The sequence below is a fragment of the Bombina bombina genome, chromosome 1, assembly GCF_027579735.1.
Source record: "Bombina bombina isolate aBomBom1 chromosome 1, aBomBom1.pri, whole genome shotgun sequence".
In the NCBI taxonomy this organism is placed as follows: Eukaryota; Metazoa; Chordata; class Amphibia; order Anura; family Bombinatoridae; genus Bombina; species Bombina bombina.
Window position 1 is genome coordinate 583,712,847 of NC_069499.1, and position 24,407 is coordinate 583,737,253.

Sequence of the window (24,407 nt, forward strand, 5' to 3'; positions counted from 1 at the left end):
TTCTAGGTAAATACTGGTTAATTAGGCCATTCTATTTTTGGAGATCTGTAAATGTTAAATCTGGACATGAGGCAAGATGCAGACATGTTATAAATAGTAGTGATGTGGGATTTGTCTATTTTCCTTTATTTAGGCTGAACACAATGGAATAAACATGGGTGGCAAGGGAGTCAGCTGTTCCATATCTCTTATGTAACATTAGAACAAAAAAAAATATTTCTTTTCATCATCATTGATCATCTAAATACTGATTGGTACAATTTGCATATGACCATGTGATGTACAGCCTGTTGCTTCTAATGGGCTGTGCTGTTGTTTAATGAGTAATGTAAATTTGTAAAGGAAGATTATCTAGGCCAATAGCACTGGTTTGACCTAGCTCATCCCTACATTCTGTAAGGTAGAAATCAAAGCCCTATTAACCTAGAAACCGCTGCTTCTTAACTGTTCCGCCTGCTCTGAGGCAGCAGACAGCAATCAGCCCGATCCCATACGATCAGCTTGATTGACACCCCCGGCTGATTGGCTGCAAATCTGAAGGGGGTGGCATTGCACAAGCAGTTCACCAGAACTGCTTGTGCTATGATAAATGCCGACAGCGTATGCTGTCGCCATTTATCGATGTGTGGCGGACATGAATTGCTACAGCGGATCAAGTCCACTCGCACTTTGTTAGATCGGACCCATAGGCTGAAAGTCAACTATAAACCTAAAGAAAAAAAATCATAGCAAAATTAATAATCTTATCAAATACATAAATGTATAAGCAAGCAAACACTGATCTATAAACCTAAACTCATTTCTGAAAATTTTAATTTGTTAGATATAAACAGAAAAGGCTCAAAGAGGCAAACACAGACTCAAAGCACGATTCTGTAAAACATAAAACTATAACTGGACCAATTACTTATGGTTAAGACTGGCAGAAAAAGTGTGCACATTTAATGGATCCAGTGCAGAACATTTGAGACCTCACCTAGTCCCACAAAGGTTGAATTGAAAAACAGGCAACGCTTAATTCCAGAAAGCGGCAAGGAATCCCCATGAATGCTGGGGGCTATTGTATAATGAGACCCCTAATACCCAGGGACAGCTTTTATGAAGTTAAGGGCAAATCCCTTAACAAAGCCTGCCAATCCCTATTTTCTTGGGACTAGTGAATTAGTGGAAACTCCAGTACGTATAGGATTAGCTGGTTCTAGGAAAGCTCATTATCATTTCGGCTATGAACATCATGTGACACCACATAAACATGGAGACCTTTGAGTTTGAACACCACATTCTGCATGTTAGATTTACCATTAATGTGTTGACAGAGTGAACTGCTGTGAAAGCATGGAACACAATAAAAAATATTCATTGAAAAAGCTAAATGACCTGCAGTGGGTTTATAGCCTGATACACAATGAACAATTAACTGCACATAATTTTACTTCTATCTCCCTAAAAAAATTGTTTAACATACACAGATAAGCCCATCAATAGATTTCCACAAATCCAAGGGAGATTCAGAAAAAAAGGGAAAAAAATGAAAACTTGGCATATTTTTCATGAATTGTTAGGCTCTTTTTGGAGCTGCATTTATTCTCTTTAAAGTTCAACACACTAGGATCTGTGCAATCTAGATCCAAGTCTGCTGAACTTTCACAAGAATAAATGCGGCTCCAAAAAACCCACAATCCCCCGGCTTGCCGCTTTATTCCACATTCGGATCCTAACGAAGCATTTGAATGCCCACCCCTATTTTCCACCTTATATACATAATAAAAAAAAAGGTATTAATGTTTTTAATTTAATAAATTAAACCCATACTTAAAATGAGTGTTTAAGAAGGTTTATTGTCTGCTATATATGGACCGCAGTTAAAGGGACATAATACTAATTCACTTGAAACTGATGCAGTAGAACTGTAAAAAGCTGACAGGAAAATACACCTGAATATCTCTATGTAAAAAAGGAAGATATTTTACCTCACAATTTCCTCAGCTCACCAGAGTAAGTCTTGTGTAAAAAGTTATACTTCAGTTACTGTCTAGCTACAGGTAAAAAAAAAAAAAAAAATGAAGAAATGAGCTGCAACCAATCAGCATCAGCAGTGCTGAGGTCATGAACTCTTTTACTGTGATCTCATGAGATTTCATGGTAAACTTCCTTAAACTGAATAGGGAAATAAGATGAGTGTGCACAAGGCTCACTCCCGTGTCTGTCCCGGTACAGAGATACTGATTGGCTGCTTAAAGTCCTTTACAATGGGTTGTGAATACTTTGGACATTTTGAGGTAAAATATCTTTCTTTTTTACATAGAGATGTTTAGGTGATATTTTCTAGTCAGCTTTTTACAGCTATGCTGCATCAGTTTCAAGTGTTTCAACATTTGGGTATCATGGCCCTTTAAGTAGCTCTTCTGCTTTCTTTTTTTGCAAGTGAAGTAGCAAACAATCTTTTCTGGTAGATCACTGGTTTTCAAACCTATCCTCAAGTCTCCCCAACAGGCAGGATTTTCAGGATTACCTTGGGTGAGAGCAGGTAAAATAAGTTTACTAATCAGCTGATTATTTCACCTGTGCTCCAGTTCAGATATCCTCAAAATAAGGCCTGTTAGAGAGGCATGAGGGCAGAATAATAATGGGACAGTATATTTCTCTTATGCATTTTATGTAAAATATCATAGGGCTATCAAGCCTCTGAAGCATGGGCCTTTTTACAGGAGGAGCCATATTGGAGTTTATCTAATCCCTTGGTGAGTGGTTGGTGAAAAGTTTTATATATAAAATTGCTGTTAAGAAAAAGATACTTTTAGAAAACATTGGCCTAGCTTCTAGTCTGGTCATTGAGCAGATCCATGGTCCATTAACCACTTTAACCTCTTGAGCTGCAAAGCCAACAAGGTAATATGTGTCCACATAAGATCATTTTGAAACTACAATAACTCTTTGACTGACAAAAAAGGCTAAAAGAAATTGCAAACCTAACTTTTGCCCTTTCTAACAGCCAAGAGGTTAATGCCAGCTACACGCTCACATGAGACTTCAGACCAAATGAATGCTTATCTCAGTATGCTACCCAGGATTTGCATGCAAGGTCTGGGAAGATAGAGGGAAAAGGGAAAAAACTTGGCCAGTAGCACACAGCAGCAAAGCAGGCACTAATGAGCACCTGTTCTCAACCCCCCCCCCCCCTTTTTTTATTCTAAAGTGCTTCAAACCACAGTTTGCATTTGATTGACTTTCATGACCAGTGAACATATCCTTAACAGCAGCAATGCGGGAGCTAGCTAGTGATTGGTGGCTGCACACATTGTCTCTTGTCATTGGCTCACCATTTGTGTTCAGCTAGCTCTTAGAGCATTTTCTATGTGCACTTTTATCTCCCTTTAAAAAAAAAATCTAATTTGAATTGTATTACTTATATTAATACTTAATGTAATATATGTTTATCTCAACCTAAGCAAACCATTTATTAGACAATCTGGTAATCAGTAACATTAAAAAAAACAAGGAAATGCATTCTGTGGTTTATCATTTTCCCAAGGCTGTGGCTAGAAGTCAACTGCAATCAGTTATACACCAGTTGGGAGAAGCTTTAATCTTTTTGGCTCACTTTGCTGGTCGGTGCCATTCTCAAGGTCCTCACTCTTGTAGTTCTCCGGGCTGTTGGTCCTCTGATTTCTCTCCTCCAGCTGACCCTTCAACCTCTTAATCTAAGACAAGGAGGGGGCAGAGTGAAGAGGGGAGCAGGGGCCATTATGCATCCACTGCCTCACTGACTAACAATGTCTCCAATAGAGAGAGAAGAGGTTTCAAAACACACAAGGTGTCCAACGAAGGTATAAACTCTTCTATAAGCATGCACTCATATCACAAGACAAAACCATTACAGACATACAGATGACAAGAAAGGAAAACAGGCAATAAAGTGAATATTAAAAAAGCACAGAAGGTCTGTAGCATGTGTGGCTAAAATGTGCACAGGGAAGTAACAAGTGATTTAGCTGTTTTATGTATAAAAAAATAAAATACACAAAGACACAAAACACAAAGTATAAATTGTTCATAATTGCAAACAGGCAACAAATTGTCATTTAGCAAGAACTAATCACAGATCTCACAGGATTACAAATTAAAATCACATAGAATGAGCACAAAGAGAAAAGGTTCACACATAGCATAAAGTCATAACTACAGAAATCAAAAGCTCCCACTAAGAGTATATTCTCACAAACCGGATATTAAATGCACACACAGTAGATATGAAGCTCATGCACATGCAAAACAAAAAATACCATACACAGCATAACATCCCTACAGAAAATCAAAGCTCACACCCTAGTTTATGAGCTCATGTCAACCAGAACGCACATACAAAGAGAGCATCAGATGCAAAACATTACCTGGTCCAAAAAGGATTCCCTTTCATCTAGAAGTTTCTTCAGCCTGGTGTCTTAGAGAATGAAGAGAAAGCAAGAGAGGAAAGGCAGAAAGCAACACGTAAGAAAAGCGGATAAATAACGTGAGAAACAGAAATGGGGACACAGTGCTGAAGAACTAAAAGGCTAAAGGGACATTAGAAACATTCAATCATGTAAATTTAATAACAGCGCTTAAAAATATGGAAATTAACAGGAAATGTGGATTTGTCCTCAACTCTGATCCCCAAGGACAGATTGCTCACTGACTGATAATCTAGTGGATTATGCCTAAACCAGCATGAAAACAAAAAGTAGTTTTAGAAAATATAGGAACATTATTTAAAAAAAATTAAAACATTGTTTTAGAGGCAATAAAAGGAGAAAAAAACAACAACTTTAAATGTCCCATTAAATGGCCCACTTGATATTAATACTTAGAATTATACCCTCTATGGAATTTTTATGACACTCCTGTAAGCCAACTTGTGTATTCATGACACCACAGAAATCCATGCAGTGGGTTAATTTTGGTGCATTCTATAAAAGTGTACTTAAAAAACCAAACCGTGAAAGTGTTAGGCAAAAAACAGACAGGGACGGTGGGACACAGACTGTGAAGAGGCACTTGTGGTACTTGTATCAGAACCCTGCATATGATCCAATATCACAAATAACATTTGTATTCTTTTTTTGGCAGAGAAGACCAATTTGCCCCTTTTATTAACCAGCTGTATTCTACAAATCTAGTTGCTTTTTCTATAAAGTTTTTCATTTTTAATGTAACGACTTCGTAATACTATTTAATATACTATCTTTTCTGTAAAGGAAGAAACATTCTTAAAGGGCTATAAAACCCACATTTTTGGGTTTCATATCCCTTTAATGTTTACAAAACCTACATAACATGATCAACTGGGAAGGACACAACAAACTTTTATAGTCACCGGCTCACAAAAGGATCAGCTCATCTAAGACATTTTCATTTACTATTTCAATTGGGTAAAATCTGGAGTTTTTATCAGACAGTGCCAAAAGGGCAATTAGTATTCTAACAGTACTGAACATATAGCATTAGATAAAATGGCATGCTGTCTTATGCTGCATCTTTTCCAATATCTTGCAGTATCACTTCTGTCCTGGACAGTGGTGGGGCTGTTTAAACTTCTCTTTAAATAATCAGTTAACCCTCCTGCAACCAATAGGGATGAACTAGTGGTGCCATACAGTAAGCTTTCTTCATGCATGCTTGTGTGTACTACGTTTTGCCCTTCTGTATGCAGCTTTAGATTGCTTCAAGTTCTTACTCCCCCATCCCTTATTGGTCAAATTTAAACTGTTGTTTATGTTTGCCTGACACTCTACTTGGAAACACCCCTGAATACTATTGCCTGCCTTGCATAAATCCATATTCTGGCTCTGAGATGCTCTCATCTGCCAGCCTCAAACAGCAGGGTCAGTTTTGTTGCCATTTTGTGTCACAAAACAACCTTATTTGTGTGCATAATGATGCACTTCTTTTCATGAGCACAAAGTAAAACCTGCACATAAATATTGTATATACAAAATTAGCAACTGGTACAGTATATCAGACTACGTAGATGAATGTTCCTTTATGCTATTTATTCAAAAACTAAAATCAATATTGGTTTAATATCCATGTTCAGTATTCTGTGGTTATTTATTCTGGCATGATGATGATACAGAATGATGTTTGTACTTATAGATTTTTTATGTCTTGGAGTCTATTACAATCCTACCAGCATTTTTGTAAAGCTATTCAAAACAGCGTTCAAATAATCTCTAACACTGTAAACAATACAGCGAACATCATATAAAAATGACAATATGGCTTCCTTTTTACTTCTTTCCCTATTCTAAGAGTACATTTTTTTAGCTTTATATACAATGTATGTATGTAAATAATGAAAACAGTAACACAATGAGTTTAAGAATAAAATACATTTATTTTCATTATATACATCTCAGTATATTCAGATCTTCCTCAAACATTTATAGTATTTTTACTTTAAATGCCTCATTCCTCTAGCAGCAAGTGCAGTTTGACAAAAAAAATGTTATGGTATATAAATCCATATCTTTCCAGGAAGCAAAGCAGGAATATATCAAATGTAGGGGTGTGAGCAATGAACAAAGTTCAGATAAATAGCTCCCTGCCACTACCACCAGATACAGTGCATAAAGGTCCCACATACCTGGCAGAAAATGGTTGCATTCTTCATACCCTGCAGCATTTATGGATTTAGGCATCAAAATGTATATTTATATCTTTTTAACAATAAGAATATTAAAAATATAATAATCCAGTGACAGGCAAGTGAAATAAATAAAAGCCACCTGTAGATCAGACCTTGTACTTCATAAAAAGTAAGAGAGAAAGGACAATGACAATATAGATGTATACCTTTTTATCTCCAAAGTGAAATACACATTCAAGTTAAATTGAACTAAAATCTCCTGGGTGTGATCTCACATGATGTTTTAGAAAAATCAGAAACTTAAAAATATGTTTTGGACACAGGTGATCAATGTTATAGAACTGTCCTTGAGTTGTACTTTAGAACGCAAGCCATTAACATATAAATATAAATGAATAATTTTTTAAAATAATGAAAAATTGTGCTAAATGCCTCATTTCATTATACTAGAAAAGAACATCAAATCTAAGAGTATGGTAACATGAACGCTTTAGCTTGAAAAACCTCATTATATCAATGCTGATAAACTTAGCATAGAATTTTACTGGAAATGGAGATAATTAGAAAACTCATGGTGGGGGGAGCAAGGGCTGACCTTGCCAGGTATTCACGGTCATGAAATTGTAATTTCATTGAATTCCCTCCTTTGCTAAGCCCTTATTATTACACCATATTTTACAATATGTTTAGCTCATTGACTACTTTCTCTTTAGACATTAGTTAATATTATGGACAATTTTTATTTGATTCCTTTAGCATTTTCATTGTAGAATATCCTGAAAGGTTTTGGTGGTTTTCTTTAAAATGTTCCTTTTCCATATAGTTTCTTCTTCTGTTTACTTTCCTGATATATATAGATATATATATATATATATATATATATATATATATATATATATATATATATATATATATATATATATTTGTTATTGTATCAGTAGTATGTATATCTAATACAATTTTGTAAATGTTATTACTTTTCTGTTATAAAAAAAAAATATATATGTTTAAGGATAATTGTATAAAAGGAGCATTAGATGTAAGATGTGATAAACTCCTGTACTGTAATGCAGACAATATCACCTTATTTTGAGTCTAAGGCTGGCTCCAACAGACAAAGGAAACAATAATTTAGTAACTCTAAACTTATGTGTATCACCCACTGACTTTAATATAGGATGACTTTACTCTAGGTCTAGAAGCAGTGGAAATGTGTTGCATATTTATTGTTTAAAATAAACTTCAATGTTTCCCAATATTAAAATAAGTGGTACCAATATCTGACACTTATTCATACAACTAAAACACAGGTGTCTGTGGCTTTGGTTTGTTTGGAAAGCATATTGGTTCAGTATTTGCTTGTAAATTCTTCTCTAAGTAAGCCTTCAGTGTGTGGGCTTATCAACTAAAAAATTGACTATAACAGATATGGATGTGGAGATAGTTCTGTGATAGGAGGCTATTGTGCTTTACCATTTATTGGCTGTCAGAGATGAGCAAATAACTGACAAGGCCAACTTAGTGGGGCACTAGTGCAATAAAATAAACTAGTTGTGTTTGGTGAAGCATCTTCAGATCAGGATATCACGCAATCCTCCTTGTTTTTGCCTTTTCCTTTTTTGGTGCCTTTATCTGTGCTCTCATCCAGAAGGGCATCATCAATGCTGGATGTTCTGTCTACGGATGAGCCCTTATTTAACATGGATGTCTCTTGGCACTTTTTATTTAATTCGTCTTCATTTTCTTCTTCTTCTTTTTCTTCTTTATCATCATTTCCATCTTGATCCTCTTCTTCCTCATGTTCTATTCCAGGGGCAGTTGGTAACTCATCTATGGGGTTTAGACATTCCTTCCCCACATCATCATAAGAGATCTCAACTTCATTTAAAGAAATCTCTTTTCCTTCTTCCTTCTCAATCTCACATTCTCCACCCTTTTGGAGAATGTGATCTGTTTTCTGGTTCTCCATATTGCTATTATCTTTGTCTTCTTGTCCATCATTATTGTCCTTGTTTAAATCATCTTGAGCTAGGTTTGCATCATCGTTGTCCTCCTGTGCTGGTTTTAGTTCCACTACAACTGCTTCCTCCGTTAAGGTCTCACTTTTATCTAACATAGAGGATTCTAGTTTGGCCATCACATTGATGGCCTTACACTCCTCTATACAGGCATCTTCTGACATTTTTATTTGTGGCGGTTCCTGCTTAACCTCTAAACAAACATGATTTTGATCTATTTTTTTTATATTACTCTCCAAGCTTTCTTTTATATCAGCAGAAGTCTGAGCCTTTACATGTTCCTCTCCATCAATAACATCACTGCCACATTCATCATTCAACACTTTAACCAGTTTTATATCATCATTTTCTAGCTCAGATTCTGTACACTGTTGCATATTCTGGTCCTTGCTGGATTCTGAAGTCTGAGACTTTTCATATTCCTCTCCATTAATAACATCACTGCCACATTCATCATTCAACACTTTAACCAGTTTTATATCATAATTTTCTAGCTCAGATTCTGTACACTGTTGGATATTCTGGTCCTTGCTGGATTCTGAAGTCTGAGTCTTTTCATGTTCCTCTCCATCAATAACATCACTGACACAGTCATCATTCAACACTTTAACCAGTTTTATATCTTCATTTTCTAACTCAGATTCTGTACTCTGTTGGATATTCTGGTCCGTGCTGGATTCATATTCTAGATGATCAGATTTCTTGTCAACTTCCAACATCATTTCAGACAACTCCACATGGTCTACATTTTTCACAATGTTCTTTTCTCCTGCATCTACACAGTCATTGCTTATTTCCATAATGGTCTCCTCTCCTTTTATGCAACAAGGGTTAGAAACACTATTTTCTTGTTCAATTTCTGGTGCACCCATTTCACTGTTGCCTCGGTTTAAGACATTTGCCCCTGTATTCTCTTCTAGTGGCTCTTCAGTATATATTTCAGGAGCATGAAGAACATTTTCTTCTACAAGGTCTCTTTCACTAGACAGTTCTGTACCACATTTAGCAAATTCTTCAGTGGCACTCTCCTGCTTACTGCTCTTATCTTCATTATCATTATCGCTCCAAGTAATAGTAGTTTCTCCATCACTGATTGGATTAGGGGATGGCACAATAAAATCCAAGGCATCCTGAAAGACTTCGCCATCTACTTGACTGACATTTCTCTGGACTGTTGCCATCTCACCTATTGTTAACATATTCTGTGCATACATTGTCCCCTTTGCTTCTACCATCTCATGTTCTACTTCATTCTCCTTCTCAGTCTGCATTATTTGGGGCTGATTTATCTCTGAATCATTATCAATGCAAACTTCAGAAACTGAAGTGTGTGTTGTTGATTCCTCAATATTGTTGTCATTCTCACTGTGGGCATGGCTAGCTCTTCCACCCTCCATGAGAAATGATTCTTTATTTGGAGTTTCTTGCACCATATTTCTGCCCTGCTCAGTCAGTGGGTCCTGCCCCAACCCAGATATTGCGGCCTCTTTTACTTCAACTTCACTTGTTTTGCCTAAAAGACCATATGACAGAGTTGAATGTTTTCCAGTAAGTAAAACCCATTTACCAGCTCAATGGAGAGAAAGAGAAAAAAAAAATAATGAAAACAAGAGCTTCTGCTACAGAAAGTCAGCTAGGAAAGCAAAAGGTTGGACAGTGCTGAAGAAGCCCACCTTGGCCAAAAAGACAGGAGGGCCGCTGAAGACAGAAGTCAAGGAGTCAAGCAAAGCAGGTCCAGCATGTCCTAAAAAACTTAGAGGAATTATATATATATATATAAAATATTTTATCAGCTTTTATAAGAACGTATACCAAGAATGGTGCACAATCCACCTGTTCTATACTATACTTGGGGAGAGATGTACACTGCTCAACAGTTTATACACATGTGTATTACATAAAAAAATAAGATGTGTGTTTTGTTTTAAGTATAAGAGTGCACATCATTTGTCTGATCAAATGCTTTTATTTCATGATGTCAAGATAGTGAAAGGAAGACCAAGTACACACATTTGTTAAAGCTGCTCTACTTCAGTAAATTACATATTTAGGGTCACATATTTAAGGCATGATGTCTAGACAGTATCACACACTTTTCTTTTATGTTTAAAAGAAATAAAAATATAGAATTCCATATATATATATATATATATATATATATATATATATATATATATATATATTATTTTTATTATTATTATTATTATTTAATATGGATTGATCATTTTTGAGCCCATGACAAATAGTCATAAATGTATGACCTGCTGTATATATAACAGTAATCTAGAAAAGATGCTATTCTTATAAACACATCAAGTGCTGCTATATATTCTGCCCTAGTAATTTCTCTGCCATTGAAAATTTGAATGTTAAAGTGGGGAGATAGTGTATAGAGCATGCAGGGTTAGTGCAGATAGTAACCAGAGCAAGAGGAGTTTGTGATGACCTAAAGAGCCCCAACATTATCACTTACCCAGTGGTGTTTCCATTATAGGCTCATCTGCAGGGTACACATTTTCACCATGAGACTCTGAAGCAGCATCTCCATTAGGGGTTACATCAGAGTCCAGAGCAATGCCATGTTTCTGTTGGGGGAGAATACAGTGAGTTCAAGAATAGAAATAAAAGGTGAGGTTTGATAAATAACAGTTTACTATACAATACTTAAATTCAATTTTTTACTTTACAAACAAGCGAGAAAGAAAGAAAAGGGCGAGAAAAAAGAAAGGGTGAGAAAGAAAGAAAGAAAGAAAGAATGGGTGAGCAAGAAAGAAAGAAAGAAAGAATGGGTGAGCAAGAAAGAAAGAAAGAAAGAAAGAATGGGTGAGCAAGAAAGAAAGAAAGAATGGGTGAGCAAGAAAGAAAGAAAGAATGGGTGAGCAAGAAAGAAAGAAAGAATGGGTGAGCAAGAAAGAAAGAAAGAATGGGTGAGCAAGAAAGAAAGAAAGAATGGGTGAGCAAGAAAGAAAGAAAGAAAGAAAGAAAGAAAGATAGAAAGAAATAAAGAAAGAAAGGGCGAGCAAGAAAGAAAGAAAGAAAGAAAGGGGCGAGAAAGAAAGAAAGGGCGAGAAAGAAAGAAAGGGCGAGAAAGAAGGAAAGGGCGAGAAAGAAGGAAAGGGCGAGAAAGAAGGAAAGGGCGAGAAAGAAGGAAAGAAAGGGCGAGAAAGAAGGAAAGAAAGGGCGAGAAAGAAGGAAAGAAAGGGCGACAAAGAAAGGGCGAGAAAGAAAGGGAGAGAAAGAAAGAAAGGGGCGAAAAAGAAAGAAAGGGGCGAAAAAGAAAGAAAGGGCGAGAAAGAAAGAAAGAAAGAAAGGGCGAGAAAGAAAGAAAGAAAGGGCGAGAAAGAAAGAAAGAAAGAAAGGGCGAGAAAGAAAGGGCGAGAAAAAAAGAGCGAGAAAGAAGGAAGAAAGGTCGAGAAAGAAGGAAGAAAGGTCGAGAAAGAAGGAAGAAAGGTCGAGAAAAAAAAGAAAGAAAGGGCGAGAAAGAAAGAAAGGGCGAGAAAGAAGGAAAGGGCGAGAAAGAAGGAAGGAAAGGGCGAGAAAGAAGGAAAGAAAGGGCGAGAAAGAAGGAAAGAAAGGGCGAGAAAGAAGGAAAGAAAGGGCGAGAAAGAAGGAAAGAAAGGGCGAGAAAGAAGGAAAGAAAGGACGAGAAAGAAAGGGAGAGAAAGAAAGAAAGGGGCGAAAAAGAAAGAAAGGGGCGAAAAAGAAAGAAAGGGCGAGAAAGAAAGAAAGAAAGAAAGGGCGAGAAAGAAAGAAAGAAAGGGCGAGAAAAAAAGAGCGAGAAAGAAGGAAGAAAGGGCGAGAAAGAAGGAAGAAAGGTCGAGAAAGAAGGAAGAAAGGTCGAGAAAAAAAAAGAAAGAAAGGGCGAGAAAGAAAGAAAGGGCGAGAAAGAAAAAAAAAAGGGCGAAAAGAAAGAAAGGGCGAGAAAGAAAGGGAGAGAAAGAAAGAAAGAAAGAGAAAGAAAGAAAGAGAAAGAGTGAGCAAAAAAGAAAGGGCGAGAAAGAAAGAAAGAAAAAGCAAGAATGAAAGAAAGAAAGAGCGAGCAAGAAAGAAAGAAAAAGAAAGAGTGAGCAAAAAAGAAAGGGCGAGAACGAAAGAAAGGGCAAAAAAGAAAGAAAGAAAGAAAGGGCGAAAAGAAAGAAAGGGCAAAAAAGAAAGAAAGGGCAAGAAAGAAAGAAAGGGCAAGAAAGAAAGAAAGAAAGAAAGGGCAAGAAAGAAAGAAAGAAAGAAAGAAAGAAAGAAAGAAAGAAAAAGAAAGAAAAAGAAAGAAAGGGCGAGAAAGAAAGGGCGAGACAGAAAGAAAGGGCGAGAAAGAAAGAAAGGGCGAGAAAGAAAGAAAGGTCGAGAAAGAAAGAAAGGTTGAGAAAGAAAGAAAGAAAGGTCGAGAAAGAAAGAAAGAAAGGTCGAGAAAGAAAGAAAGAAAGGTCGATAAAGAAAGAAAGAAAGAAAGGTCGAGAAAGAAAGAAAGGTTGAGAAAGAAAAGGCGAGAAAGAAAAGGCGAGAAAGAAAAGGCGAGAAAGAAAGGGCGAGAAAGAAAGGGCGAGAAAGAAAGGGCGAGAAAGAAAAAGGGCTAGAAAGAAAGAGGGCGAGAAAGAAAGAAAGGGCGAGAAAGAATGAAAAAAGAAAGGTCGAGAAAGAAAGAAAGAAAGAAAGAAAGGGTGAGAAAGAAAGAAAGAAAGAAAGAAAGAAAGGGCGAGAAAGAAAGGGCGAGAAAGAAAGGGCGAGAAAGGGCAAGAAAAAAAGAAAGGGCGAGAATGAAAGAAGCGAGAAAGAAAGAAAGGGCGAGAATGAAAGAAAGGGCAAGAAAGAAAGAAAGAGCGAGTAAGAAAGAAAGAAAAAGAGAGTGAGCAAAAAAGAAAGGGCGAGAACGAAAGAAAGGGCAAAAAAGAAAGAAAGAAAGGGCGAAAAGAAAGAAAGGGCGAGAAAGAATGAAAAAAGAAAGGTTGAGAAAGAAAGAAAGAAAGGGCGAGAAAGAAAAAAGAAAGAAAGGGTGAGAAAGAAAGAAAGGGCAAGAAAAAAGAAAAAGGCGAGAAAGAAAAAAAAAGAAAGAGCGAAAAAGAAAGGACGAGAAAAAAAAAAGAAAGAAAGGTCGAGAAAGAAAGAAAGGTCAAGAAAGAAAGAAAGGGCAAGAAAGAAAGAAAGAAAGGGCGAGAAAGAAAGAAAGAAAGGGCGAGAAAGAAAGAAAGAAAGGGCAAGAAAGAAAGAAAGAAAGGGCAAGAAAGAAAGAAAGGGCAAGAAAGAAAGAAAGAAAGGGCGAGAAAGAAAGAAAGAAAGGGCGAGAAAAAAAGAGCGAGAAAGAAGGAAAAAAGGGCGACAAAGAAGGAAGGTCGAGAAAGAAGGAAGAAAGGTCGAGAAAAAAAAGAAAGAAAGGGCGAGAAAGAAAGAAAGGGCGAGAAAGAAGGAAAGGGCGAGAAAGAAGGAAGGAAAGGGCGAGAAAGAAGGAAGGAAAGGGCGAGAAAGAAGGAAGGAAAGGGCGAGAAAGAAGGAAAGAAAGGGCGAGAAAGAAGGAAAGAAAGGGCGAGAAAGAAGGAAAGAAAGGGCGAGAAAGAAAGGGAGAGAAAGAAAGAAAGGGGCGAAAAAGAAAGAAAGGGGCGAAAAAGAAAGAAAGGGGCGAAAAAGAAAGAAAGGGCGAGAAAGAAAGAAAGAAAGGGCGAGAAAAAAAGAGCGAGAAAGAAGGAAGAAAGGTCGAGAAAGAAGGAAGAAAGGTCGAGAAAGAAGGAAGAAAGGTCGAGAAAGAAGGAAGAAAGGTCGAGAAAGAAAAGAAAGAAAGGGCGAGAAAGAAAGGGCGAGAAAGAAAAAAAAAAGGGCGAAAAGAAAGAAAGGGCGAGAAAGAAAGAAAGGGCGAGAAAGAAAAAAAAAAGGGCGAAAAGAAAGAAAGGGCGAGAAAGAAAGAAAGAAAGAGAAAGAAAGAAAGAGAAAGAAAGAAAGAAAGAGAGAGTGAGCAAAAAAGAAAGGGCGAGAATGAAAGAAAGGGCAAAAAAGAAAGAAAGAAAGAAAGAAAGAAAGGGCGAAAAGAAAGAAAGGGAAAAAAGAAAAAAGAAAGAAAGAAAGGGCAAAAAGAAAGAAAAAGAAAGGGCAAAAAAGAAAGAAAGAGCGAGAAAGAAAGAAAGGGCAAGAAAGAAAGAAAGGGCAAGAAAGAAAGAAAGGGCAAGAAAGAAAGAAAGGGCAAGAAAGAAAGAAAGAAAGAAAGAAAGAAAGGGCGAGACAGAAAGGGCGAGAAAGAAAGAAAGGTCGAGAAAGAAAGAAAGGTCGAGAAAGAAAGAAAGGTCGAGAAAGAAAGAAAGAAAGGTCGAGAAAGAAAGAAAGGTCGAGAAAGAAAAGGCGAGAAAGAAAAGGCGAGAAAGAAAAGGCGAGAAAGAAAAGGCGAGAAAGAAAAGGCGAGAAAGAAAAGGCGAGAAAGAAAGGGCGAGAAAGAAAAAGGGCTAGAAAGAAAGAGGGCGAGAAAGAAAGAAAGGTCGAGAAAGAATGAAAAAAGAAAGGTCGAGAAAGAATGAAAAAAGAAAGGTCGAGAAAGAAAGAAAGAAAGGGTGAGAAAGAAAGAAAGGGCGAGAATGAAAAAAGAAAGGGCGAGAAAGAAAGAAAGAAAGAAAGAAAGGGCGAGAAAGGGCAAGAAATAAAGAAAGTGCAAGAAATAAAGAAAGGGAGAGAAAGGGCAAGAAAAAAAGAAAGGGCGAGAATGAAAGAAGCGAGAAAGAAAGAAAGGGCGAGAATGAAAGAAAGGGCAAGAAAGAAAGAAAGAGCGAGAATGAAAGAAAGGGCAAGAAAGAAAGAAAGAAAGAAAGAGCGAGTAAGAAAGAAAGAAAAAGAGAGTGAGCAAAAAAGAAAGGGCGAGAACGAAAGAAAGGGCAAAAAAGAAAGAAAAAAAGGGCGAAAAGAAAGAAAGGGTGAGAAAGAATGAAAAAAGAAAGGTTGAGAAAGAAAGAAAGAAAGGGCGAGAAAGAAAAAAGAAAGAAAGGGCGAGAAAGAAAGAAAGAAAGGGCAAGAAAAAAGAAAAAGGCGAGAAAAAAAAAGAAAGAGCGAAAAAGAAAGGGCGAGAAAGAAAAAAAAAAGAAAGAAAGGTCGAGAAAGAAAGAAAGGGCAAGAAAGAAAGAAAGAAAGGGCGAGAAAGAAAAAGGGCGAGAAAGAAAGGGCGAGAAAGAAAGGGCGAGAAAGAAAGGGCGAGAAAGAAAAAGGGCGAGAAAGAAAAAGGGCGAGAAAGAAAGAATGGGCGTGAAAGAAAGATAGGGCGAGAAAGAAAGGGCGAAAAGAAAGAGCGGGCGAGAAAGAAAGAGCGGGCGAGAAAGAAAGAAAGGGCGAGAAAGGGCAAGAAATAAAGAAAGGGCAAGAAAAAAAGAAAGGGCGAGAAAGGGCAAGAAAAAAAGAAAGGGCGAGAAAGAAAGAAGCGAGAAAGAAAGAAAGGGCGAGAAAGAAAGAAAGAAAGAAAGAAAGGGCGAGAAAGAAAGAAAGAAAGAAAGAAAGAAAGAAAGAAAGAAAGAAAGAAAGAGAGGGTGAGAAAGAAAGAAAGGGCGAAAAGAAAGAAAGGGCGAAAAGAAAGAAAGGGCGAAAAGAAAGGGCGAGAAAGAATGAAAAAAGAAAGAGCGAGAAAGACAGAAATAAAGGGCAAGAAAGAAAGACAAAAATAAAGGGCGAGAAAGAAAGAAACAAACAAAGGGCAAGAAAGAAGAAAAAGGCGAGAAAGAAAGAAAGCAAAAGACTAAATATATACAAAAATGTGGAAAGAAAGAAAGAGTGAAAGAAAAAGGGCGAGAACGAAGGAAAGAAAGGGCGAGAAAGAAAGAAAGGGCGAGAAAGAAAAAAAAAGAAAGAGCGAAAAAGAAAGGGCGAGAACGAAAGGGCGAGAAAGAAAAAAAGAAAGGGCGAGAAAGAAAGAAAGGGCGAGAAAGAAAGGGCGAGAAAGAAAGAAAGAAAGGGCGAGAAACAAAAAAAGAAAGAAATGGTGAGAAAGAAAGAAAGGGCGAGAAAGAAAGTAAGAAAGAAAGGGCGAGAAAGAAAAAAAGAAATGGCGAGAAAGAAAGAATGGGTGTGAAAGAAAGAAAGGGCGAAAGAAGGAAAGAAAGGGCAAGAAAGAAAGAAAGAAAGAAAGGGCGAGAAAGAAAGAAAGGGTGAGAAAGAAAGAAAGGGCGAAAAAGAAAGAAAGGGCGAGAAAGAAAGGGCGAGAAAGAAAGGGAAAGAAAGAAAGGGAAAGAAAGAAAGGGGCGAGATAGAAAGAAAGGGGCGAGATAGAAAGAAAGGGGCAAGATAGAAAGAAAGGGGCAAGATAGAAAGAAAGGGGCGAGATAGAAAGAAAGGGGCAAGATAGAAAGGGCAAGAAAGAAAGAAAGGGGCGAGAAAGAAAGGGGCGAGAAAGAAAGAAAGGGGCGAGAAAGAAAGAAAGGGGCGAGAAAGAAAGGGGCGAGATAGAAAGAAAGGGGAGAGATAGAAAGAAAGAAAGGGGCGAGAAAGAAAGGGCGAGAAAGAAAGAAAGGGGCGAGAAAGAAAGAAAGAAAGGGTGAGAAAGAAATAAAGAAAGGGCGATAAAGAAAGAAAGAAAGAAAGGGCGATAAAGAAAGAAAGGGCGATAAAGAAAGAAAGGGCGATAAAGAAAGAAAGGGCGATAAAGAAAGAAAGGGCGATAAAGAAAGAAAGGGCGATAAAGAAAGAAAGGGCGAGAAAGAAAGAAAGGACGAGAAAGAAAGAAAGGACGAGAAAGAAAGAAAGGTCGAGAAAGAAAGAAAGGTCGAGAAAGAATGAAAAAAGAAAGGTCTAGAAAGAAAAAAGAAAGAAAGGGCGAGAAAGAAAAAAGAAAGGACGAGAAAGAAAGAAAGGGCGAGAAAGAAAGAAAGAAAGGTCGAGAAAGAATGAAAAAAGAAAGGTCTAGAAAGAAAAAAGAAAGAAAGGGCGAGAAAGAAAAAAGAAAGAAAGGACGAGAAAGAAAGAAAGGAAGGGCGAGAAAGGGCAAGAAAGAAAGAAAGAGCGAGAAAGAAAGACAGAAACAAAGGGCAAGAAAGAAAGACAAAAATAAAGGTCGAGAAAGAAAGAAACAAAGGGCAAGAAAGAAGAAAAGGGCGAGAAAGAAAGAAAGCAAAAGACTAAATATATACAAAAATGTGGAAAGAAAGAAAGAGAAAGAAAAAGGGTGAGAAAGAAGGAAAGAAAGGGCGAAAAGAAGGAAAGAAAGAAAGAAAGGGCCTAAAGAAAGAAAGGGCGAAAGAAAGAAAGAAAGGGCCTAAAGAAAGAAAGGGCGAAAGAAGGAAAGAAAGGGCAAGAAAGAAAGAAAGGGCGAGAAAGAAAGAAAGAAAGGGCGAGAAAGAAAGAAAGAAAGAAAGGGCGAGAAAGAAAGAAAGAAAGAAAGGGCGAGAAAGAAAGAAAGAAAGGGCGAGAAAGAAAGAAAGGGCGAAAAAGAAAGGGCGAGAAAGAAAGGGCGAGAAAGAAAGGGCGAGAAAGAAAGGGCGAGAAAGAAAGGGCGAGAAAGAAAGAAAGGGTGAAAAAGAAAGAAAGGGCGAAAAAGAAAGAAAGGGCGAAAAAGAAAGAAAGGGCGAAAAAGAAAGAAAGAGCGAGAAAGAAAGGGAAAGAAAGGGGCGAGAAAGAAAGGGGCGAGATAGAAAGAAAGGGGAGAGAAAGAAAGAAAGGGTCGAGATAGAAAGGGGCAAGAAAGAAAGAAAGGGTCGAGATAGAAAGAAAGGGGCGAGATAGAAAGTGCGAGAAAGAAAGAAAGGGGCGAGAAAGAAAGGGGCGAGAAAGAAAGAAAGGGGTGAGATAGAAAGAAAGGGGTGAGATAGAAAGAAAGGGGTGAGATAGAAAGAAAGGGGCGAGATAGAAAGAAAGGGGCGAGAAAGAAAGAAAGAAGGGGCGAGAAAGAAAGAAGGGGCGAGAAAGAAAGAAAAAAAAGGGGCGAGAAAGAAAGAAAGGGCGAGAAAGAAAGAAAGGGCGAGAAAGAAAGAAAGGGTGAGAAAGAAAGAAAGAAAGAGAGGGTGAGAAAGAAAGAAAGGGCGAAAAGAAAGAAAGGGCGAAAAGAAAGAAAGGGCGAAAAGAAAGAAAGGGCGAAAAGAAAGGGCGAGAAAGAATGAAAAAAGAAAGAGCGAGAAAGACAGAAATAAAGGGCAAGAAAGAAAGACAAAAATAAAGGGCGAGAAAGAAAGAAACAAACAAACAAAGGGCAAGAAAGAAGAAAAAGGCGAGAAAGAAAGAAAGCAAAAGACTAAATATATACAAAAATGTGGAAAGAAAGAAAGAGTGAAAGAAAAAGGGCGAGAACGAAGGAAAGAAAGGGCGAGAAAGAAAGAAAGGGCGAGAAAGAAAAAAAAAGAAAGAGCGAAAAAGAAAGGGCGAGAACGAAAGGGCGAGAAAGAAAAAAAGAAAGGGCAAGAAAGAAAGGGCGAGAAAGAAAGAAAGGGCAAGAAAGAAAGGGCGAGAAAGAAAGAAAGGGCGAGAAAGAAAGAAAGGGTGAGAAAGAAAGAAAGGGCGAGAAAGAAAGAAAGAAAGGGCGAGAAAGAAAGAAAGAAAGGGCGAGAAAGAAAAAAAGAAAGAAATGGTGAGAAAGAAAGAAAGGGCGAGAAAGAAAGAAAGTAAGAAAGAAAGGGCGAGAAAGAAAAAAAGAAATGGCGAGAAAGAAAGAATGGGTGTGAAAGAAAGAAAGGGCGAAAGAAGGAAAGAAAGGGCAAGAAAGAAAGAAAGAAAGAAAGGGCGAGAAAGAAAGAAAGGGCGAGAAAGAAAGAAAGGGCGAGAAAGAAAGAAAGAAAGGGCGAAAAAGAAAGGGCGAGAAAGAAAGAAAGGGCGAGAAAGAAAGGGCGAGAAAGAAAGGGCGAGAAAGAAAGGGCGAGAAAGAAAGGGAAAGAAAGAAAGGGGCGAGATAGAAAGAAAGGGGCGAGATAGAAAGAAAGGGGCGAGATAGAAAGAAAGGGGCGAGATAGAAAGAAAGGGGCGAGATAGAAAGGGCAAGAAAGAAAGAAAGGGGCGAGATAGAAAGAAAGGGGCAAGATAGAAAGAAAGGGGCGAGAAAGAAAGAAAGGGGCGAGATAGAAAGAAAGAAAGAAAGGGGCGAGAAAGAAAGGGCGAGAAAGAAAGAAAGGGGCGAGAAAGAAAGAAAGAAAGAAAGGGTGAGAAAGAAATAAAGAAAGGGCGAGAAAGAAAGAAAGAAAGGGCGATAAAGAAAGAAAGGGCGATAAAGAAAGAAAGGGCGATAAATAAAGAAAGGGCGAGAACGAAAGAAAGGGCGAGAAAGAAAGAAAGGACGAGAAAGAAAGAAAGGTCGAGAAAGAATGAAAAAAGAAAGGTCTAGAAAGAAAAAAGAAAGAAAGGGCGAGAAAGAAAAAAGAAAGGACGAGAAAGAAAGAAAGGGCGAGAAAGAAAGAAAGGTCGAGAAAGAATGAAAAAAGAAAGGTCTAGAAAGAAAAAAGAAAGAAAGGGCGAGAAAGAAAAAAGAAAGAAAGGACGAGAAAGAAAGAAAGGAAGGGCGAGAAAGGGCAAGAAAGAAAGAAAGAGCGAGAAAGAAAGACAGAAACAAAGGGCAAGAAAGAAAGACAAAAATAAAGGGCAAGAAAGAAGAAAAGGGCGAGAAAGAAAGAAAGCAAAAGACTAAATATATACAAAAATGTGGAAAGAAAGAAAGAGAAAGAAAAAGGGTGAGAAAGAAGGAAAGAAAGAAAGAAAGGGCCTAAAGAAAGAAAGGGCGAAAGAAAGAAAGAAAGAAAGGGCCTAAAGAAAGAAAGGGCGAAAGAAGGAAAGAAAGGGCAAGAAAGAAAGAAAGAAAGGGCGAGAAAGAAAGAAAGAAAGAAAGGGCGAGAAAGAAAGGGGCGAGATAGAAAGAAAGGGGAGAGAAAGAAAGGGTCGAGATAGAAAGGGGCAAGAAAGAAAGAAAGGGTCGAGATAGAAAGAAAGGGGCGAGATAGAAAGTGCGAGAAAGAAAGAAAGGGGCGAGAAAGAAAGGGGCGAGAAAGAAAGGGGCGAGATAGAAAGAAAGGGGCGAGATAGAAAGAAAGGGGTGAGATAGAAAGAAAGGGGCGAGATAGAAAGAAAGGGGCGAGAAAGAAAGAAAGAAGGGGCGAGAAAGAAAGAAGGGGCGAGAAAGAAAGAAAAAAAAGGGGCGAGAAAGAAAGAAAGGGCGAGAAAGAAAGAAAGGGCGAGAAAGAAAGAAAGGGACGAGAAAGAAAGAAAGGGCGATAAAGAAAGGGCGAGAACGAAAGAAAGGGCGATAAAGAAAGGGCGAGAACGAAAGAAAGGGCGAGAACGAAAGAAAGAAAGAAAGAAAGGGCGAGAAAGAAAGAAAGAAAGGGCGAGAAAGAAAGAAAGGGCGAGAAAGAAAGAAAGAAAGAAAGGTCGAGAAAGAAAAAAGAAAGAAAGGGCGAGAAAGAAAAAAGAAAGAAAGGACGAGAAAGAAAGAAAGGAAGGGCGAGAAAGGGCAAGAAAGAAAGAAAGAGCGAGAAAGAAAGACAGAAACAAAGGGCAAGAAAGAAAGACAAAAATAAAGGGCGAGAAAGAAACAAAGGGCAAGAAAGAAGAAAATGGCGAGAAAGAAAGAAAGCAAAAGACTAAATATATACAAAAATGTGGAAAGAAAGAAAGAAAGAAAGAAAGAAGGAAAAAAAGGGCGAGAAAGAAGGAAAGAAAGGGCGAGAAAGAAAGAAAGAAAGAAAGAAAGGGCGAAAAGAAAAAAAAAGAAAAGGGCAAGAAAGAAGAAAAGGGCTAGAAAGAATGAAAAAAGAAAGAGCGAGAAAGAAAGACAGAAACAAAGGGCAAGAAAGAAAGACAAAAATAAAGGGTGAGAAAGAAACAAACAAACAAAGGGCAAGAACGAAGAAAAGGGCAAGAAAGAAAGAAAGAAAGCAAAAGACTAAATATATACAAAAATGTGGAAAGAAAGAAAGAGAAAGAAAGAGAAAGAAAAAGGGTGAGAAAGAAGGAAAGAAAGGGCGAAAAGAAGGAAAGAAAGAAAGGGCTTAAAGAAAGAAAGGGCAAGAAAGAAAAAAAGAAAGAGCGAGAAAGAAAGGGCGAGAAAGAAAAAAAGGGCGAGAAAGAAAAAAAGGGCGAGAAAGAAAAAAAGGGCGAGAAAGGGCAAGAAAGAAAGAAAGGGCGAGAAAGAAAGAGCGAGAAAGAAAGAGCGAGAAAGGGCGAGAAAGAAAAAAAGAAAGGGCGAGAAAGGGCGAGAAAGAAAAAAAGGGCAAGAAAGAAAAAAAGAAAGAGCGAGAAAGAAAGGGCGAGAAAGAAAAAAAGGGCGAGAAAGAAAAAAAGGGCGAGAAAGAAAAAAAGGGCGAGAAAGAAAAAAAGGGCGAGAAAGAAAAAAAGGGCGAGAAAGAAAAAAAGGGCAAGAAAGAAAAAAAGGGCAAGAAAGAAAGAAAGAAAGGGCGAGAAAGAAAGGTTGAGAAAGACAGAAAGAGCGAGAAAGAAAAAAATAAAGATCGAGGAAGAAAGGGCGAGAAAAAAAGAAAGATAGAAAGAAAGGGCGAAAAGAAAGAAAGGACGAGAAAGAAAAAAGAAAGAAAGAGCGAGAAAGGAAAAAGAAACAAAGAGCGAGAAAGGAAAAAGAAAGAAAGAGCGAGAAAGGGCGAGAAAGAAATTAATGGTGAGAAAGAACAAAATAAAGGGCGAGAAAGAAAGAAAGAAAGAAAGAAAGGGCGAGAAAGAAAGAAAGAGCAAAAGAAAGAAAGGGCGAGAAAGAATAAAAAAAGAAAGAGCGAGAAAGAATGAAAAAATAAAGAGCAAGAAAGACAGAAACAAAGGGCAAGAAAGAAAGACAAAAATAAAGGGTGAGAAAGACAAAAATAAAGGGTGAGAAAGAAAGAAAGGGCGAGAAAGAAAGAAAGCAAAAAGACTAAACATATACAAAAATGTGGATTTTTATTTATTTTTTTAGATTAGTGATATTTTCTATTAGTAAACCAACATGTGCCAAAGCAATTTAGGCATACCATAAAGAAGAGACAAAAGAGGGCTGGAAAGGGGTGACACAAATGCTATCATACCTTCAGCTGCCCCCTTAGATGGGTTACCTCCTCCCTGAGGTCATCGCGTTCTTTGCGAACTGGGTCAAAGAAATCTTTTTGTCTTTCTAATGCCTGCACTTCCCCAAAGGAAGCAGAGGAGAGTGCATAGATAAAGGTGATGTGAGAAAGGAAGAGAGCAGAGAAAATTAGAATGTTGGGGTTTAGACAGTGAAAAGTTATGAGAAAAAGAGATGAGATGGAGAAAATTATGAGACGGAAACCAATGAGAAGACATATAGGGAGAGAGAAGTGGCACAGGGAATGCAGTAACAAATAAAAAGTAATGAAAAGAAGACTAAGTGGAGCACACAGTAACCATAGAAAAAGGGAGGCTCTAAGTGGACTTTTGAGACAGCTGAAAGTTATTGTCAGAACGATTTGGAGTTTGTTGTTCTCCTCAAACTGGGCTAGCTCAGCTGAACTTCAGTTCTGTACTCACATGTCATAAGCTCAAAGCTCTTCTTAAGCAGTTCAGTGATGCTCCTCACAAGGTCCTTCTGGTGGTCGCTACTTTTTTATTTGGCACCTTATGAGAGCTGAGGGCTCAATAGAATTTAAAACTATTCTCACATTAGTGTGAGATGTCAGCATCCACTCCAACAAAATGTTAGGGGTTAACAGAAATGCAGTAGGATTGCACTGTGTTGTGGTTTAACAAGAGTTTAAGGATTCCATAATAAATGCCCAGTAGAATATTACAGCATTCTACAGCAAAATGTGATGTCTACTTCATACTAGTTTAAGACTCAGGAGTTTCAGTCATATCTCATACTAGGTTGAAGCTCTTTTGGAGTTCAGGGAATCTTTCACACTATATGTAAATTCAGCAAATACGTTATAGATTAACAGTATTTTAGGGTATTTGTCACAATAGTGTTGTATTAATTAGGCACAAGTTCAGGTCATATCTTATATTAGAATTTAGATTATATGTCATGGTATCTCTTATACTACAATAATATACTACTTCAGCAGTTTGTCACACCTCATACTAGGCTAGCATTTCAAGAAATGTTCAAGGCATCACATACTAAAATGAGTTTAAACAGCTGTTGAAGGCTCCCTTAAATGGTACTGTGGCTCCCCTTAAAGGGGTTTAAGCACAGGGCGCCCCTTACTCTGCCTCATACCCCTATCTTTTTCTCCTTCCATTCTATGGTCTCCTTCAGGTCACAGATCTCACAGACACTGCTGTCTAGCTTCTGCTGCAGCTGGCGGATTTCCTAAAGTTAACAGGAAGGAGGAAGAAAAGAAAACAGAACAAGTGAAAGAGACAGAAAAGATCCATATACAGGTGGCCCTCGGTTTACGCCGGTTCAATTTGCGCTTTTTTAGAATAACAACCTTTTTTTCAGTCATGGGACTGCTATTGAAATGCATTGAAAAGCAGTGCACTAATTAAATAGCCAGTAGGTGGAGCTGTCCGCTTGTGTTTCAGCAAAGTTAAGCAAATTTAACAGCCTGAAATTGATCTGTGTACAGAGAGCAGACATTAGCTATCGAGCAACAAGATTTAGCAGCCACTTCCCTATTATCTTCCTGTCCAGCTGCTTGAGGTGAGGGTGCGTAACTGCCTATTGATCACTGCAGATTGAATGCATAGAATAGGTGCAGATCCAATATTATCTAACATGCTAACAATGCAGAAAAATTATTGCAGAAAAATGCAAGTAAAAAAACGTTTTTGTTCATTAAACTTAGTTTGATGATACAATCTGTTGTGTGATTATTTAATTAAGTTATAATACTGTTTTAGCAAATGTTTTTGTTCATTTAACTTAGTTTAATTATATATTCTGTGTTGTATGA

General features: G+C 37.7%; 1 protein-coding gene across 20 annotated transcripts in view; it reads right to left on the reverse strand.

Annotated features, from left to right (window-relative positions):
- LRRFIP1 (LRR binding FLII interacting protein 1) overlaps positions 1 to 24,407 on the reverse strand; it is a 244,359-nt gene that overhangs the window by 37,171 nt on the left and 182,781 nt on the right. For 17 of the 20 annotated variants that reach the window (XM_053698833.1, XM_053698835.1, XM_053698827.1 and 14 more), the window contains 4 exons: positions 23,729 to 23,821; positions 22,578 to 22,670; positions 11,117 to 11,228; positions 6,354 to 10,156 (listed from right to left, as the gene is read on the reverse strand). In XM_053698833.1, the coding sequence (XP_053554808.1) occupies positions 8,202 to 10,156; positions 11,117 to 11,228; positions 22,578 to 22,670; positions 23,729 to 23,821 (2,253 nt within the window). In that variant the 3' untranslated portion in view covers positions 6,354 to 8,201. Of the gene's footprint in view, positions 1 to 3,601; positions 3,702 to 4,391; positions 4,442 to 6,353; positions 10,157 to 11,116; positions 11,229 to 22,577; positions 22,671 to 23,728; positions 23,822 to 24,407 lie in introns of those variants that run through there. The other 3 variants (XM_053698840.1, XM_053698839.1, XM_053698848.1) reach the window with 2 other exon arrangements.